This window comes from Pelophylax lessonae, assembly GCF_965119305.1.
Source record: "Pelophylax lessonae genome assembly, chromosome: 6".
NCBI lineage: Eukaryota > Metazoa > Chordata > Amphibia > Anura > Ranidae > Pelophylax > Pelophylax lessonae.
In genome coordinates this window covers 8,977,509-8,992,459 of record NC_138773.1, presented here as the reverse complement: position 1 = coordinate 8,992,459, position 14,951 = coordinate 8,977,509, and the positions used below count along the sequence as shown (strand labels likewise).

Below are 14,951 nucleotides of genomic sequence, written 5' to 3'. Positions count from 1 at the left end.
CAATACATTCTGGAGGTAGATGCGTCAAACATGGCAGTAGGAGCAATACTCTCCCAACAACCTACCCACACTTCACCACTTCATCCAGTCGCTTTTTTTTCTAAATCCCTGAGCAGTCCCGAGATAAATTACCCCGTGGGTGAAAAGGAACTGCTTGCTATAAAATTGGCTCTGGAGAATTGGCGACATTTACTCGAAGGCACCCAATTACCAATAATTATATACACGGACCATAAAAACCTCCAATATCTTCAGACTAGCAAAACTCTCTCGCATCGACAGGTACGATGGTCACTATTCTTTCTAAGGTTTAACTTCCTAGTGACCTACACACCTGCAGATAAGAACAAAAAGGCGGATGCACTATCACGACTAACTGAAGAAAACTACGTTGAAATCCCTTCCGTTCCTATAATACCTCACAAACGCATTATTGGAGTTGTCCGTTCCTTGAAGGAAGAGGTTCTGCATGGTATAAGTTTGGATTCACCCCCACCACAACTAAATACTGATGCAGAAGGCTTCCTCTACTACAACGACAAACTTTACATACCACCTACCCTACGCACCAAGATCTTGGAATTATCGCATGATGTGCCTATGGCAGGACATATGGGTATGACAAAGACTTTCAATTTGATTTCTCGGCAATTCTGGTGGCCTGACATGAAAACATCTATACAAAAATTCGTCTCTTCATGCAATGTCTGTGCCAGGTCCAAAATTGACACTACGAGACCATCTGGTCTACTATGCAGTCTACCAATACCCCAAACTCCATGGGAGGTTTTGTCATTGGACTTCATCGTAGAATTGCCTCCTTCCAAAGGATTTAATACCATCTTGGTGTCAGTGGACCATCTGACAAAGATGGCACATTTCATTGCTATTCGCAGACTACCTTCGTCCAAACAAACGGCAGAACTCCTGATGAAACATGTCTTCAGATTACATGGTATCCCAAAAACTCTTCTGTCTGACCGTGGATCCCAATTTATTTCTAAGTTCTGGCAAGAACTATGTCACATACTACGGATTGAGCGGAAGCTCACTTCTCCTTACCATCCGCAGACCAACGTACAGACTGAAAGAGTCAACCAATGCATCGAGCAGTATTTACGTTGTTACACTTCTTACCAACAGGATGATTGGGTGGATCTTCTCCCCCTGGCAGAATTTGCCTACAACAACGCAACCCACAGTACAACCAAGCAGAGTCCGTTCTACTTGAACTATGGGTTTCATCCTTCTATTCTTCCACCACGCATCCTTCCTTCAAACAACCCAGTAGCCTCAGACTATCTTACCCAAATAAAGGATTCTCTGGGTTTACTAAATACTACCATTGCACATGCTCACAGTCAACAAAAGAAGTACTATGATCTTCGTAGAAGACCTTCTCCACAGTACACTATCGGGGACCTCGTTTGGCTCTCAACAAAAAATTTAAGACTGAAGATCCCTAGCAAAAAGCTTGGACCTCTGTTCTTGGGACCTTTCCCAATCAAGAAACTTATTGGAAAAGCTGCAGTGCAGCTTACATTGCCAATGGACCTAAAAATCCATCCCATTTTCCATGTGTCGCTACTGAAACCCCATGTTCCGGACCAAGGAATAAGGCCTAATATTCCACCTCCCCCTCCTGTACAAGTTGAAGGTGGAGAAGAATACGAGATAAAAGAGATTCTGGATTCTCGTATCCACAGAGGAAGACTTCAGTACTTGGTTAGATGGAAGAACTATGGGCCCCAAGACGACACCTGGCTAAACACCTCTGACATACATGCCCCTAGATTAATCCGCAATTTTCATGCGAGATACCCAGACAAACCAGCTCCAGAGGTCTTCAGGAGCCGGCCTTAAGGGGGGGGTATTGTAATGTTCCGGTACCTTTGGTACCCTAAATCACTCTTTTCACAAGTGTAAGCGCCCCACCATTCTCTTTTGGAAAGGTGCGCATACACCTTTAAGACTGAAGCTGTCATCACCCAGCGCCGGACTAGATGGCTATTTAAATCGCCAGTTCTCACTCACATGTGTTCGTTCAAACACCCTTACCTGGATGCTAACCTTGCTTGAAGCTTCCATGCTTGCAAGCTTACTTCGCTGACGGAACTTTGCTGCGCTGATCCCTGTATCCCGCTACTGGATCATCCGCCTCTCCTGAACCACCCTTCGGCTGTATCGCTAATAGTGCTAAGTACCCCGCAGGGGAATTCTCTATAAACTTATACTAAGCTTACACTATCTAGCTCTGCATAGTAAAGACTGTTTATCACATCTGCATAACTAGATTGCTAGCTCTTGAGACTACTGCTACTTTTCTGCACTGGGTTGATCTCTTTTGTATGTCCACCTGCTATTCTGTCATCTGCTACCATACAACATTGCTAAACCTTCCTGCATCCATCTGCTACTGTCTCACCTTCAAGTGTCTATCACCTACCACCTCCACTCAACCTATCCCTCAACCTTCATCATTGTGTTACCACATACATAAAGTCACTCTAGGAACCAGCTTGCTAATTGTGTGTATTTACTGGCTGAAATAAGACCTTCCACACATGATGAGTCATTGAGGTTGGGAATGGTATCTCAGCATATCTCTTACATGACTACTGACGTGGAACTATTTCTGCAGCTGAAAATCCACACCATATAAGAAACGCAGGAGCGTTACAATAATGCAGTGGTCCTCAACTCCAGTCCTCGGGGCCCATTAACAGGCCAGATTTTAAGTATTACCTTGGGGAGATGCAGACTAGAATACTGCAATCACTGAGCAGCAAATGAGATCACCTGTGATGTAATTTAGTTATCTTGCAAACCTGGCCTGTTAGTGGGCCCAGAGTACCGGAGTTGAGGACCACTTATATAATGTATGCAGAAGACCACAGCAAAGCCCTTCCTCAATTTGCAAGAGACTAAACCCAAATCATTCTTGTTATGATTAATCCTTATTGTGCCAATACTTTTATATTCTCTCTCTCCACAGGAATTTGTGTAAAAAGGCTGTCCCACAGGATCCCCCCCTCTTCATCCAACAGGACTTCCCAACTGATGATGCAGGTAGAAATAGCACTGCAACAACACTCACTTTGCATCTAATTTCTGATTCACCCACTTCAGAATATTCTGGCCCTGCGCCAGACCTCACAGCGCAATGCTCCCACTGCCACAGCCACGACTCCCATATCTGATCCTGTGAATTAATATAGTGTATTATCTTACTGCTTCACGTAGACTATATATGTCAGATTTTGAACACTTAACCATGAAAGCTCTTAGAAAGCAATATCCTGAGAAACCAGGTAGCATTAGTCCAGTAGTTTTGTAGGGAATATTTTTATGAACTGAATTTTCTGTCATCGAACTGTATATCAAAGACAACCCATTGAATACACATAGAGAAGGTTATGTTGGGAAATGGTGATGACCATATTTTCATTCACATTCACAGTGCAAAAATGGACATTTGTTTATAAAGATTAAACATCAGATAACGCGGTAGTGGAAATCTACGTACCTCAATGGATCCCCCACAACTACCATCTGCTGGCCGTGTGATGAAAGTGATGTAACTTTTATCACTTCTTTCAATAATTCCTGGGCAGGAATAATCTCTCAGATGAAAGGATGAGGTGCTATAGCCCAACTGCTCCAGGAGACATTTGCTGAACCTCACTTCTATATTCCCCAGGCCACAGGTGACTTGTGGTTTACGGTCATCTACATGGGTAGAAAGAAGAACCATATTGATACAGTATATGATGCCAATATAAAATATATAATATATATTACATTATAATATAATATCTACAGTGCTTTGTCATCGAAATCACTCATCTGCTTCACTCACAAAGGATTGGTTAAAGGATGAGTTCACCTTTGGGAAAATGTTACATTCCTTCACAGAGGTCTGTGAATGGAAGAACTACAACTACCATCAGCCTTTGCGGTTGACGGGTTTTAGTTCTCAATGAACTCCCAGGGTGCTGGTGAGCGCTCTATAGGGGCAGACTGGCAACTTTCGGCCCAAGGGGCAAGTACAAACCAGAGCCCCATGGTGCAGCGACTCGGCCCCCCTCCCACTCTCCCTCTCCCCGGCCTCCTCCTGACCCCCATTCCAAGCTGTAGCTTTGCTCCAGGTACTCTCTACTCACTGGCTGAATCCGGGTTCCCGACCTGGTCAGCAAGGGGCAGTTGGGGGGAGCTAGCACAGCTCGGTCAGGGCTGCCTGGGGGAGGAGAGTCTCCAGTGGGGCATTAAACCGGCCTCTGCTCAGACACAGTTTACACCATCCATGCTGGGGGAGAGGCCTGCACTCTGTCCTTGTCTTCATCCTACACTCAGTAGGTCAGTGGTGGGGACTTTTTACTTCTCTTCACCAGGAATCCTTTAGGCATGTCTGTGGCAAAAGCGGTGCAGCCTTTTTACGGATCATCAGAGTGGCCCAGGAGGCAATTGCCCCCCTGCCCCCTGGCCCAGTCCTCCCCTGGTGGTGCACGATCGCCCCCTAGCTCCACCCAGGCGAATGCAGCGGCTGGTGCGGAAGTGGTTAAGTAGAAATTCTCATGTTTTATAACCTACTGTACCTTCTAGATTTCCTAGTTGTATCCCAGATTTACAGTAACAGCCAGGAACTCCGCCCACAATTCTACATTCCTCATCCGGAGCGCAGTCCACCCCTGAGCAGCTAGAATTAGATTCTAGAAGAGAAGGAACACAAAGAATGTTTTATAAACTGAGGCACATAAGAAATGTGTATATATATATATATATATATATTGTTTTATAAATGAATACAATATACTGAATTATGTTTTGTGTCAGTACTTACCTGTACAATAGGCAGAGTCGCAGTTTGGGGTCCTCTGTAGCTTATACACATAAAATTCTCCCGGACACATTTTCACAGAGATATCATAAGGTTGTGTACAGCATCCGTCATACGAGTTGGAACAAACTGTGCGATTCACAATGACATCACTGGCTGTAGGGTGGGAGCCGTTCATCCAGATGGGGAAATTAGTCCCACAGCTGGATTGTGGTATGCAGTTCACAGGGATTTTCTGGTCATATTCTCCTTTAAACCGATACCAGCCAGACAGGGCATAGTCACAATGATACCAATTATTCCAGTAATCCCAGTAATTATATGTATTAGAAGTACTGCGCCAGGGGTCATTCAGTAAGGTGTAGCTGGAGCAAGGGTCAATACAGGAGTATGATCCAATGTACTTAATGCATTCTTCATTGGAGGCACACGGTGATCCTTGTTGGCATTCATTGATCTCACAGTGTCTTCCATCTCCATAATATCCATAGGGACAAGTACAGGTGTAATATCCAATATTATTTGTACATATAGCTACTGGATCACAGTTATTCAGAGATCTGTCCGCACATTCATCAATATCAACACAGCCAAATTCTGCATTATTTTCATATCCAGAGTAACAATTACAGGTGTAAGATCCAATAGTGTTCACACAGTCACCACCATAATAATAATAATAACAATTATTGGTGTAAGAGTCCTGACATTCATCTATATCATTACAAAACATTCCATCTCCAGCAAATCCCTCTTTACATGTGCATTCCCCGTATCCTCCAAACTCCGAACAAGTGGCATTCGGGTGGCAGTCAGAGTCCGAACAAGTTCCTAAAAATAGAAAGAGTGTTTTCCTTAGTATATTAGATATCACAGCACCAGATAAGAAGAGTAATAATTGGTGGACATAGGGATAGAAGGAGGGGTCATAACAAAAAGGGGTCAGGTCCCTCAATTTTCTGGGACCCATTCTCAAATATAATTCCTGTACCTACAACAATCCTCACATAAAAAAATGGGGGACATTTATCAAATCTGTACTACAGCCAGGCAAACCACAAACTGGAGTATTGAGGCAGACATGTAGAGAGAGATGTACACTGTATGGTCATGCAGGAACTTCAATAGCTTCTGGTGGAACATTTTTCTAATTTTTTTCAGAAATAACAAGGGCCATGAAAACCGTACGCAGATATGCGGCCTCACTAAACTGGGCTTTTTTTTCCATGGGGGCGCATATTTGCGTATCTGCCTTTGTGCTGGGAAGGTGCCACGCCGTGCACTCCCAGCACAGAGACCGGGGTCTCACAGAGAGCCCTGGGTCCTGTACTAACATACGGGACCTGAAAACCCCTGGTTCTGGGTCACCTGATCGCTGTGATAGCCTTTTGTGGCACCTTGGTCACTGCACCATCACACTTTTTCTGCACCTGCCTCTTGGGGTGGGCCTTTTGGCCAGCACAAGAGGAATTTTTTATTTCTGGCCGGGGGGGCCTGTCTAGGTCTCGCACTTTGGCACTACCCAGCACTTCTCCACTTCCCTTTTCCCCACTCTGTTTTTCTTTGTCGTGTGTTCACGTTTGTCCCTTTTTGGTTGTACTGTCACTTGCACGACTGGTATGGCATAGGTCCTCGGGCCTGCCCTGAAAGTCTTGGGAGGGGGTGGATATGGCCTTCTGGCTTAGTTCGCCCTCTCTCATGGGGTCTCTCTTCGGGGGAGCCCCACCACGTACTTGGGGCTCCCCCTGGAGAACGGGGTCTGGCTGGCTTCGGCTGGGTGGACCAAAGTGAGTACCACAGTCCCCGTCAGGAGCTTCGCGCCCCGGGGGATCAGGGTCAGGGCCCTTCCTCTTCGGAGGAGGGCTATGTGTATGCCTTGTGCACTTTTTGTTTGTCTCACGTTTTGCGTGTGTGCACTTTTTTATGCACCGGGTGTAAGTCTTTTGAGTGTGTTTCACACACCACGGGCTTAAAAAAAAAAGTGATCAGTCACTGTGAAGCCCGCCACTGTGTTTCCCTCTCTCGGTGAATACATGGGAAAGATACATTGTATCTTTCTCTTTCCTTGCAGAAAGAAAAAAAGTGTAAAAAAAAATAATTAAAATATTAATTAAAAAAAATTAAAAAAAAAAACCTAGATCAAGGTTTGATCTAGGTCAGGGGTTAAAATCTGTTTAGGCGATATGCCCCTTTCTGAGAGACAGGCACAGCTACTGCAGAACACCAAACTCCCGAACTGGATACAAAATAGCACTCCAACCTGGAACCTCACGAATAGCTGCTAGCAGACGAACAGGAAAAGCATACATCAGCTTACACTCCTAGCAATCAGTCTCCGTGTGAGGTTCAAGCAGTGGACCTGCCCCTGTATTTATGCAGGTCTCCCACCTGGTGGACACTCCCCTAGGGGACCAAATGGAAGACTGTGACACAGGCAGACATGTATCACATTACAGACTCACAGAAGCAAAACATCCCCAGATAGCTCAGGTCTGCTCATTAACATGCTTATCAATAGTCTCAGACCCAACCAACACACTGTCCCACTCTAGACAAAAGCACTCAGTTAATCAGTAGACATTCCTCAGGAGGAGGCTTCTGGAAACAATCCCCCCCCCCTCTCTCTGCAGCTAAAACTAGTTTTCACAGTGACCTCTATCCTGGAGACAATGGAAAATATAATTAGGTTTAGCTTCCAGGATAGAGGCAAGACTCCATTAGCCACATGGTTAAAGAAACACAAAAAGACACAAAAAACTCCCAGTCTACTGAACAGAACCCCCACATTCAACCCATCCCCAGATAGCCTGGATCTGAGCGCTCAACATATCCAAACAGCGCTCAGATGCCACAAACACAGTCAAATCGCCATGGGGTTTACGTTCAGCATGGGCTGATGAGAGGGTCCATAGTCACATTGCAGGTGGCAAGCAACCAGGCTTCTCCAAAGCCCAGTGGCAAGATTGGTCTCGTCACAAGCGCCATGGTTAGTGTTTAGGTCAAGATCAGAGTCAAAGGTCAAGGTCAGGGTCAAAGGTCAGGGTCAGTATATTTTGGACAGGATTAAAAATTGGTATCGGTGTCAGTTAGTGTCAGTGGGGTTGATTAACTAAAGGAAAAAACACTGCACATTTGCAAGAGCAGGTTCTCCAGAGCTTAGTAAATGAGCAAAAGCTCTGCTGACTTCCATCATCCAATCATGCATTTTTTTTAAATTGTCCTTTCATGTGATTGGGTACTTTTGCAAAGTGAAGCTTTACCTCATTTACTAAGCTATGGAAAAGCTACACTTGCAGAGGGCAAGGTTTTGGGTAACGCATGAGCAGCTACTGATTATCTCCCCCCTGATTAGACAACATTGTCTGGTTTTAATTGTCTGGGCTGCAATTACAGCCCTTGGTGGTCAGTTTGTTGTTTTTTTTTTTTTATGATGGATTTAATAAAGCTACGGTTCATATTCTCCGTGTGCTTACATTCAACCTTCTTACTGGTGTTTCTGCATCTTGCAGATTTCACCTCCCCCCCCCCCTCATTTTTTTCAAACAAATAACATAAACATATGTTTTATCACTGCGATCTTTTGGAGCAGGAGAATTTATTTTGGGGTTGCTCTTTGGTGGTAGGTTATGGTAGTAACAGTTGAAAATAATAATAAATAGGTGCGCTTCACCTCAAAAGTATAATAAATCAGAAACTGCTGCAATCAAAAACTCCTTGAATAGTGAGGAGAAATAGGTATGTGTATCTGTTTCTGACAAAACAGGTGTTCCTAAATTAAATGTGACAACAGAACCGGAAATAATTTGAAGTGAGTATAATAAAAAATATATCACTTTAAAAACCACTTTAGGACTGCTCATGTTGCTGCTACTGCAGCAAGATGGCAGCCCTGGGTCTAGCGACGTAGGCCTACGTCGCTGGATTCCCTGATTTCTCAGTGGCGCACGCGCGCTGTCGGAGGCTCACTCCCGCTGTGTTTAGACACAGCAGGAGTCGGGCCTGGAGGAGGAGAGACGGTGATCACTGTCTCTCTTCCCCGATCGTCGGGGAAAGACTGAGAAGATCTGCCCGCTTGTGTAAACACATTGGCCCCATAAAAGACGATAAGGGAGTTTTGGCCATAGAGGACAGGGAAAAGGCAGAAGTGTTAAATAATTTTTTTCTCTTCAGTCTTCACAAAAGAATTGGGGGGCTACACTAACCCAGCTTGTAAGGCAAAACGAAATAATACACCTCAGGAAGTACCGCCATGGCTAACAGAAGATAGACTTAGAACTAAACTAGAGAAACTTAACATAAATAAATCACCGGGACCGGGTGGCTTGCACCCGAGGGTTCTTAAGGAGCTCAGCCAGGTGATTGCCAGACCATTATTCTTGATCTTTAAGGATAGTTTACAGATGGGTATGGTGCCAGCTGATTGAAAAAAAGCCAACGTGGTACCAATATTTAAAAAAGGGCCGAGATATATCCCGGGTAACTATAGGCCGGTCAGCCTAACATCTGTAGTCTGCAAGATTTCGGAGGGGATGTTAAGAGACCACATACAAGACTTTAGTAATGAAAATGATATTATTAGTAGTAATCAGCATGGATTCATGAAAAATCGTTCTTGCCAAACCAATATTTTAACCTTCTATGATGAAGTGAGCTGCCACTTAGATAAAGGTAAGCCTGTGGATGTGGTGTACCTGGACTTTGCAAAGGCCTTTGACACCGTTCCCCACAAACGCTTACTGTTCAAACTAAGGAAGGTAGGTATGGGCTATAGGGTGAGTACCTGGATAGAGAACTGGCTCCAGGGTAGGTTGCAAAGGGTGGTGAATAATGGGGAGTACTCGGATTGGGCGGGTGTGGAAAGCGGGGTCCCCCAGGGTTCGCTCCTGGGGCCAATCCTGTTTAATTTATTCATAAATGATCTAGAGGAGGGGATATCGAGTAAAATCTCGGTATTTGCGGATGATACTAAACTAAGCATGCCAATATCTTCTATGCAGGATGTAAAAACCTTACAAGCGGACCTGAACAAAATTATGGGGTGGGCAACTACATGGCAGATGAGGTTTAATGTTGAAAAATGTAAAGTAATGCACCTGGGGGCCAGAAACCAGAAAGCAAGCTACTCATTAGGGGGGGGATCTCTGGGTTAGTCTAGGATGGAAAAGGACCTGGGGGTACTGGTAGACAACAGGCTTGGCAGTGGCATGCAATGCCAAGCCGCTGCAAGCAAAGCCAAAAGAATACTGGGATTTATAAAAAAGGGGATTCACTCCAGAAATAAAGAGATTATTCTCCCTCTCTACAAGACTCTGGTCCGGCCACATCTGGAGTATTCTGTCCAGTTCTGAGCACCGGTCCTCAGGAAGGATGTGCTGGAACTGGAGAGAGTCCAGAGAAGGGCAACAAAAATAATTAGGGGAATGGAGGACATCAGCTATGAGGAAAGACTACAAGCACTGAACCTATTCTCTCTGGAGAAGAGACGACTGAGGGGGGATATGATATCAATGTACAAATATTGTACTGGCAACCCTAGCATAAGTAACAAACTATTCAGAGAAAGGGAATACAATAAGACACGTGGCCACTCACTAAAACTAGAGGAAAGGCGGTTTAACCTTAAAGTGCGTAAGGGGTTCTTCACTGCAAGAGCGGTAAGGATGTGGAATTCTCTTCCACAAGCAGTAGTATCAGCAGGGAGCATTGATAGTTTCAAAAAACTATTAGATGGGCACCTTAAAGACCCCAACATACAGGGGTATACAATGTACAACATACAGGGGTATACAATGTACAACATACAAGGGGTATACAATGTACGGTTAACAGCAAACACACACACACATCATGGGTTGAACTGGATGGACGGATGTCTTTTTTCAACCTCACTAACAATGTAACTATATATATAACCCTGCTCTACGGCCGTTTCGTTTCGTTTTGCTCCTGAAGAAGCGTGTGGCGCGAAACGGCCGTAGAACAAGGTTATATGCCAGAGGTCCATAAGCCACCAGTCGTTTTTTAGTCTGGTGGCTTTATATGTAAGTGCCATATATGTTTTTGCACTGTATGGATCTCCATTTGTGTTTTGTACATTGTTTTTTAATCATTGTGGAAGTTTTAATAAATACTACACCATGAGGAGATCTCTTTTCTCTCCTGTCTGTTAATTTGCCACTCTGGATTTAACATCTGAGGAAAGCATGTCTGGTGAAGGGATAAGAAGATCATTCCCCGCTTGATTCCTCTGGCTTCCTCTCGTATGCTTTCAGCTGTCCTGAAAAGACAGCATATGGGTCTGGTGAGTGTTCACTTTTTACTTTGGTGGAGAAACACTAGCTGGTGTCGGTGTTGAATTCACATTGACACAGAACATTGTCTTCCACTTGAATTTATGAGTTGTTTGGACATATGTTCCATTGCCATTGAGAGCCGGTTCACACTGGGGCGCCTGACAAGTCGTCGCGGGTCGCCTGCCATAGAGTAGCACAGGACCTGTTCTAATAGGAGCGACACAAGTCGCTCCGACTTAGAAAAAGGGTCCGGAGCTTCTTTGGGGCGACCCGGAGCGACCTGCATTGACTTCAATGATATGAAGTCCGTGCCGGCAGCTCCGAGGTCACCCCGGCAAGTCGGGTCGCACCTGTGTGAACTGGCTTAAGGACTTGATTTTTCAGACTCTTTTCATAATATTGTTTAGCGCTGCAACCTTTTATTTATTTATTTCACTGGTGTTTGTATGTTCACACTGTTTTGCAAGCTGCTATTTTTTGTGGATTAGGCACTGACATTTTTCTTTTTACTTCGAGATCATTGCATACTTTGGTGTAAAACCTTACATTTGGAAATTAACATTCTGATGTAGTGCTCCAAACTTTGTATATAACCGTAATAATTGTAAGTTGGATTTGCTGCCTCATACATCAATGTATGATTTTATATCATCAGCATAAAACTCAAATTATTAAACCTGATGTGTTCTTGCACCTTTGTGCCTTTCAATTTTGTATGTAATAGCTCTCATCTATACATCAATCACTGTTACTTTTACAAAATTAAATAAAGACTAAGTTAAGTAAAAAAAAAAAGATAGTCCTGTAACAGAATAAACCCGGCCATTGTCCACTTCTTAATTGTGTATCCCCCTTGGAAGACACGTTTCCCTGTGTCGTACGCATAGGGGAGGGGCCCGGACGGTGTTCTGCTTAGACCAGGAAGTGAAGGAGCAGCACGCACAGATACTCCATCCCTACCATGTTGCCATCACATACGGTCACCAGAGACTGTTATCAAGTGCACTATATTATACACTATACTATACCCATTAAATGTGAGTACTTTACTTTTCTAACTAAAAACTATTTTTAAAGAAGATAAAAGCAAACACTATTGGAGTCCCCCTTTTTTCTATGTTACATCGATTGATTATTATGAGGGGAGTTATCCAAAGTTACATTGATTGATTACTATGAGGGAAGTTATCCAGAGTTACATTTATTGATTACTATGAGGAAAGGGTATTCAAAGTTACATTGATTGATTACTATGAGGGAAGGGTATTCAAAGTTACATTGATTGATTACTATAAGGGAAGTTTTCCAGAGTGTGACGCTCTCCTGAGGGGCTGGTATACCATCCGTGACTCCAGGGAAGGTGACCCTTGAAGGGTAAACTGCGCTGTGAGACCTATGCATAATCGCTAGGTCGCAGGAGCAGAGGTGAGGACCCAGTCACATAGGGTGTTGCGGTGAAGGCACGTTACTACCGGATACACTATTTGGTCACTTCAAAGTGGATTATATATAGAGTTTTTGGGAAGTGCAATATTTATATCACGAAAGATTGTCACCAGCACTTTAAGACCCCGTTCACACTGGGGCGACTTGTCAGGCGACCTGGTCGTCTGACAAGTCGCCGTGGGGCGCCTGCCATAGAGTAGCACAGGACCCGTTCTAATAGGAGCGACACAAGTCGCTCTGACTTAGAAAAAGGGTCCTGAGCTTCTTTGGGGCGACCTGGAGCGACCTGCATTGACTTCAATGATATGAAGTCTGTGCCGGCCACTCCGAGGTCGCGGTGCGAGCTGTGCACCGCGACTTCACAGGTCTCCCCCGGCAAGTTGGGTCGCGTGTGAGCCGGCTCTTATCACGTTAAAAGAAGATAATATTATTTATAAATACATTTTCACATCAAATTATTTATTCACCAATTTCAGAATATTTTTTTATATATTCATTCACCTATTTATATGTTGATCACGTTGGCACGCTTTGCGCTTTAACCACTTCCATACAGAGAAGTTTCACACCCTTCCTGCCCAGACCAATTTTCAGCTTTCGGCGCTCTCGCACTTTGAATGATAATTACTCGGTCATACAACGCTGTACCCAATCACATTTTTTATCATTTTTTTCACACAAATAGAGCTTTCTTTTGGAAGTATTTAATCACCACTGGGTTTTTTTATTTTTTGCGATATAAGTGAAAAAAGAGCGAACATTTTGAAAAAAACACATTTTGTTTTAGTTTCTATGATAAAATTTTGCAAATAAGTAATTTTTTTTCATAAATTTGGGCCAAAATTTATACTTCTACACATCTTTGGTAAAAATAACCCAAATTAGTGGTTATTATTTAGTCTGTGTGAATGTTATAGAGTCTACAAACAATGGTGCAAATCATTGAAAATTGATCACACCTGTTGTACCGACGGCCGATCTAATTTCTTGAGGCTCTGAAATGTCAGGACAGGACAAATACCCCCCAAATTACCCCTTTTTGGAAAGTAGACATTCCAGGGTATTTAGTAAGAGGCATAAGAGGCATGGTGAGTTTTTGAAGTTGTAATTTTTTCCCACAATTCTTGGGAAAATGAATAAATATATATATTTATTTTTTTACACAAAATTGTCATAATAACAAGTTATTTCTCACACACAATATATGCATTCTTGCAATTACACCCCAAAATACATTCTGCTACTCCTTAGTATGGCAATACCACATGTGTGAGACTTTTACACAGCCTGGACACATACAGAGGCCCAACATGCAAGGAGCACCTTCAGGTGTTGTAGGAGCATAAATTACACATATAATTTCCTAACGACCTATCACAATTTTGAAGGCCCAGGAGCACCAGGACAAGGGAATTACCCACAAAATGACAACATTTTGGAAAGTAAACACCCCAATGTATATTCTATGAGGCATAATGAGTCTTTTGAACATGTCATTTTTTTCCACAAGTTTTTGGAAAATGTGGAAAGAAAATGAAAACGCATTTTTTTTTTACACAAAGTTGTCAATTCATAAGATATTTATAACACATAGCATGTGCATAGCAAAAATCACACCCCACAATACATTCTACTACTCCTCCTGAGTATGGCGATGCCACATATGTGGGACTTTGTCCCAGCATAGCCACATACAGAGGCCCAACATGCAAGGAGCACCTTCAGGTGTTCTAGGAGTATAAATTACACATATAATTTCATTACAACCTATCATACTTTTGAAGTCCCTGGAACACCAAGACAATGGAAACCCCCACAAAATGACCCCATTTTGGAAAGCAAACACCCCAACACATAATCTAGGAGGCATGGGCTGCAGATAGGTACTCAGGTACTCTGATGGGCTGCAGACAGGTACTCAGGTACACTGATCGGCTTAAGAAAGGTACTTGGGTACTCTGATGAGCTTCAGAGAGGTACTTGGGTATTCTGATGGGCTAGAGACAGGTACTCGGGTAATCTGATGGGGTGCAGATAGGTACTCAGGCACTCTGGCCTGAAGCCAGGTACTCGGGTACTCTGATGACAGGTACTCGGTACTCTGATGACAGGTACTCAGGTACTCTGGTGACAGGTACTCGGGTACTCTGATGACAGGTACTCGAGTACTCTGGTGATAGGTACTCAAAGTACCTGAGTACCTGTCATCAGAGTGCTCGAGTACCTGTCATCAGAGTATCCGAGTACCTGTCACCAGCCCATCAGAGTACCCAAGTACCTGTCATCAGAGTACCTGATGGGCTAATGACAGTTACTTGGGTACTCCAATGACAGGTACTTGGGTAATCCGATGACAGGTACTCGGGTATTCTGAC

General features: G+C 43.7%; 2 protein-coding genes across 2 annotated transcripts in view; one reads left to right on the top strand and one right to left on the bottom strand.

Moving 5' to 3' along the window:
* LOC309558391 (uncharacterized protein) overlaps window positions 1-14,951 on the top strand; it is a gene marked incomplete at its 3' end in the record, with an annotated part of 897,500 nt that overhangs the window by 187,385 nt on the left and 695,164 nt on the right. The gene's annotated exons all lie outside the window — the stretch shown is intronic.
* LOC309557608 (uromodulin-like) overlaps window positions 1-14,951 on the bottom strand; it is a gene marked incomplete at its 3' end in the record, with an annotated part of 51,161 nt that overhangs the window by 19,181 nt on the left and 17,029 nt on the right. Inside the window, exons 3-5 of the mRNA XM_082260400.1 lie at window positions 4,841-5,668; window positions 4,596-4,709; window positions 3,527-3,729 (exon numbers count right to left, since the gene is read on the bottom strand). Coding sequence (XP_082116526.1) covers window positions 3,527-3,729; window positions 4,596-4,709; window positions 4,841-5,668 — 1,145 coding nt within the window. The remainder of the gene's footprint in view (window positions 1-3,526; window positions 3,730-4,595; window positions 4,710-4,840; window positions 5,669-14,951) is intronic.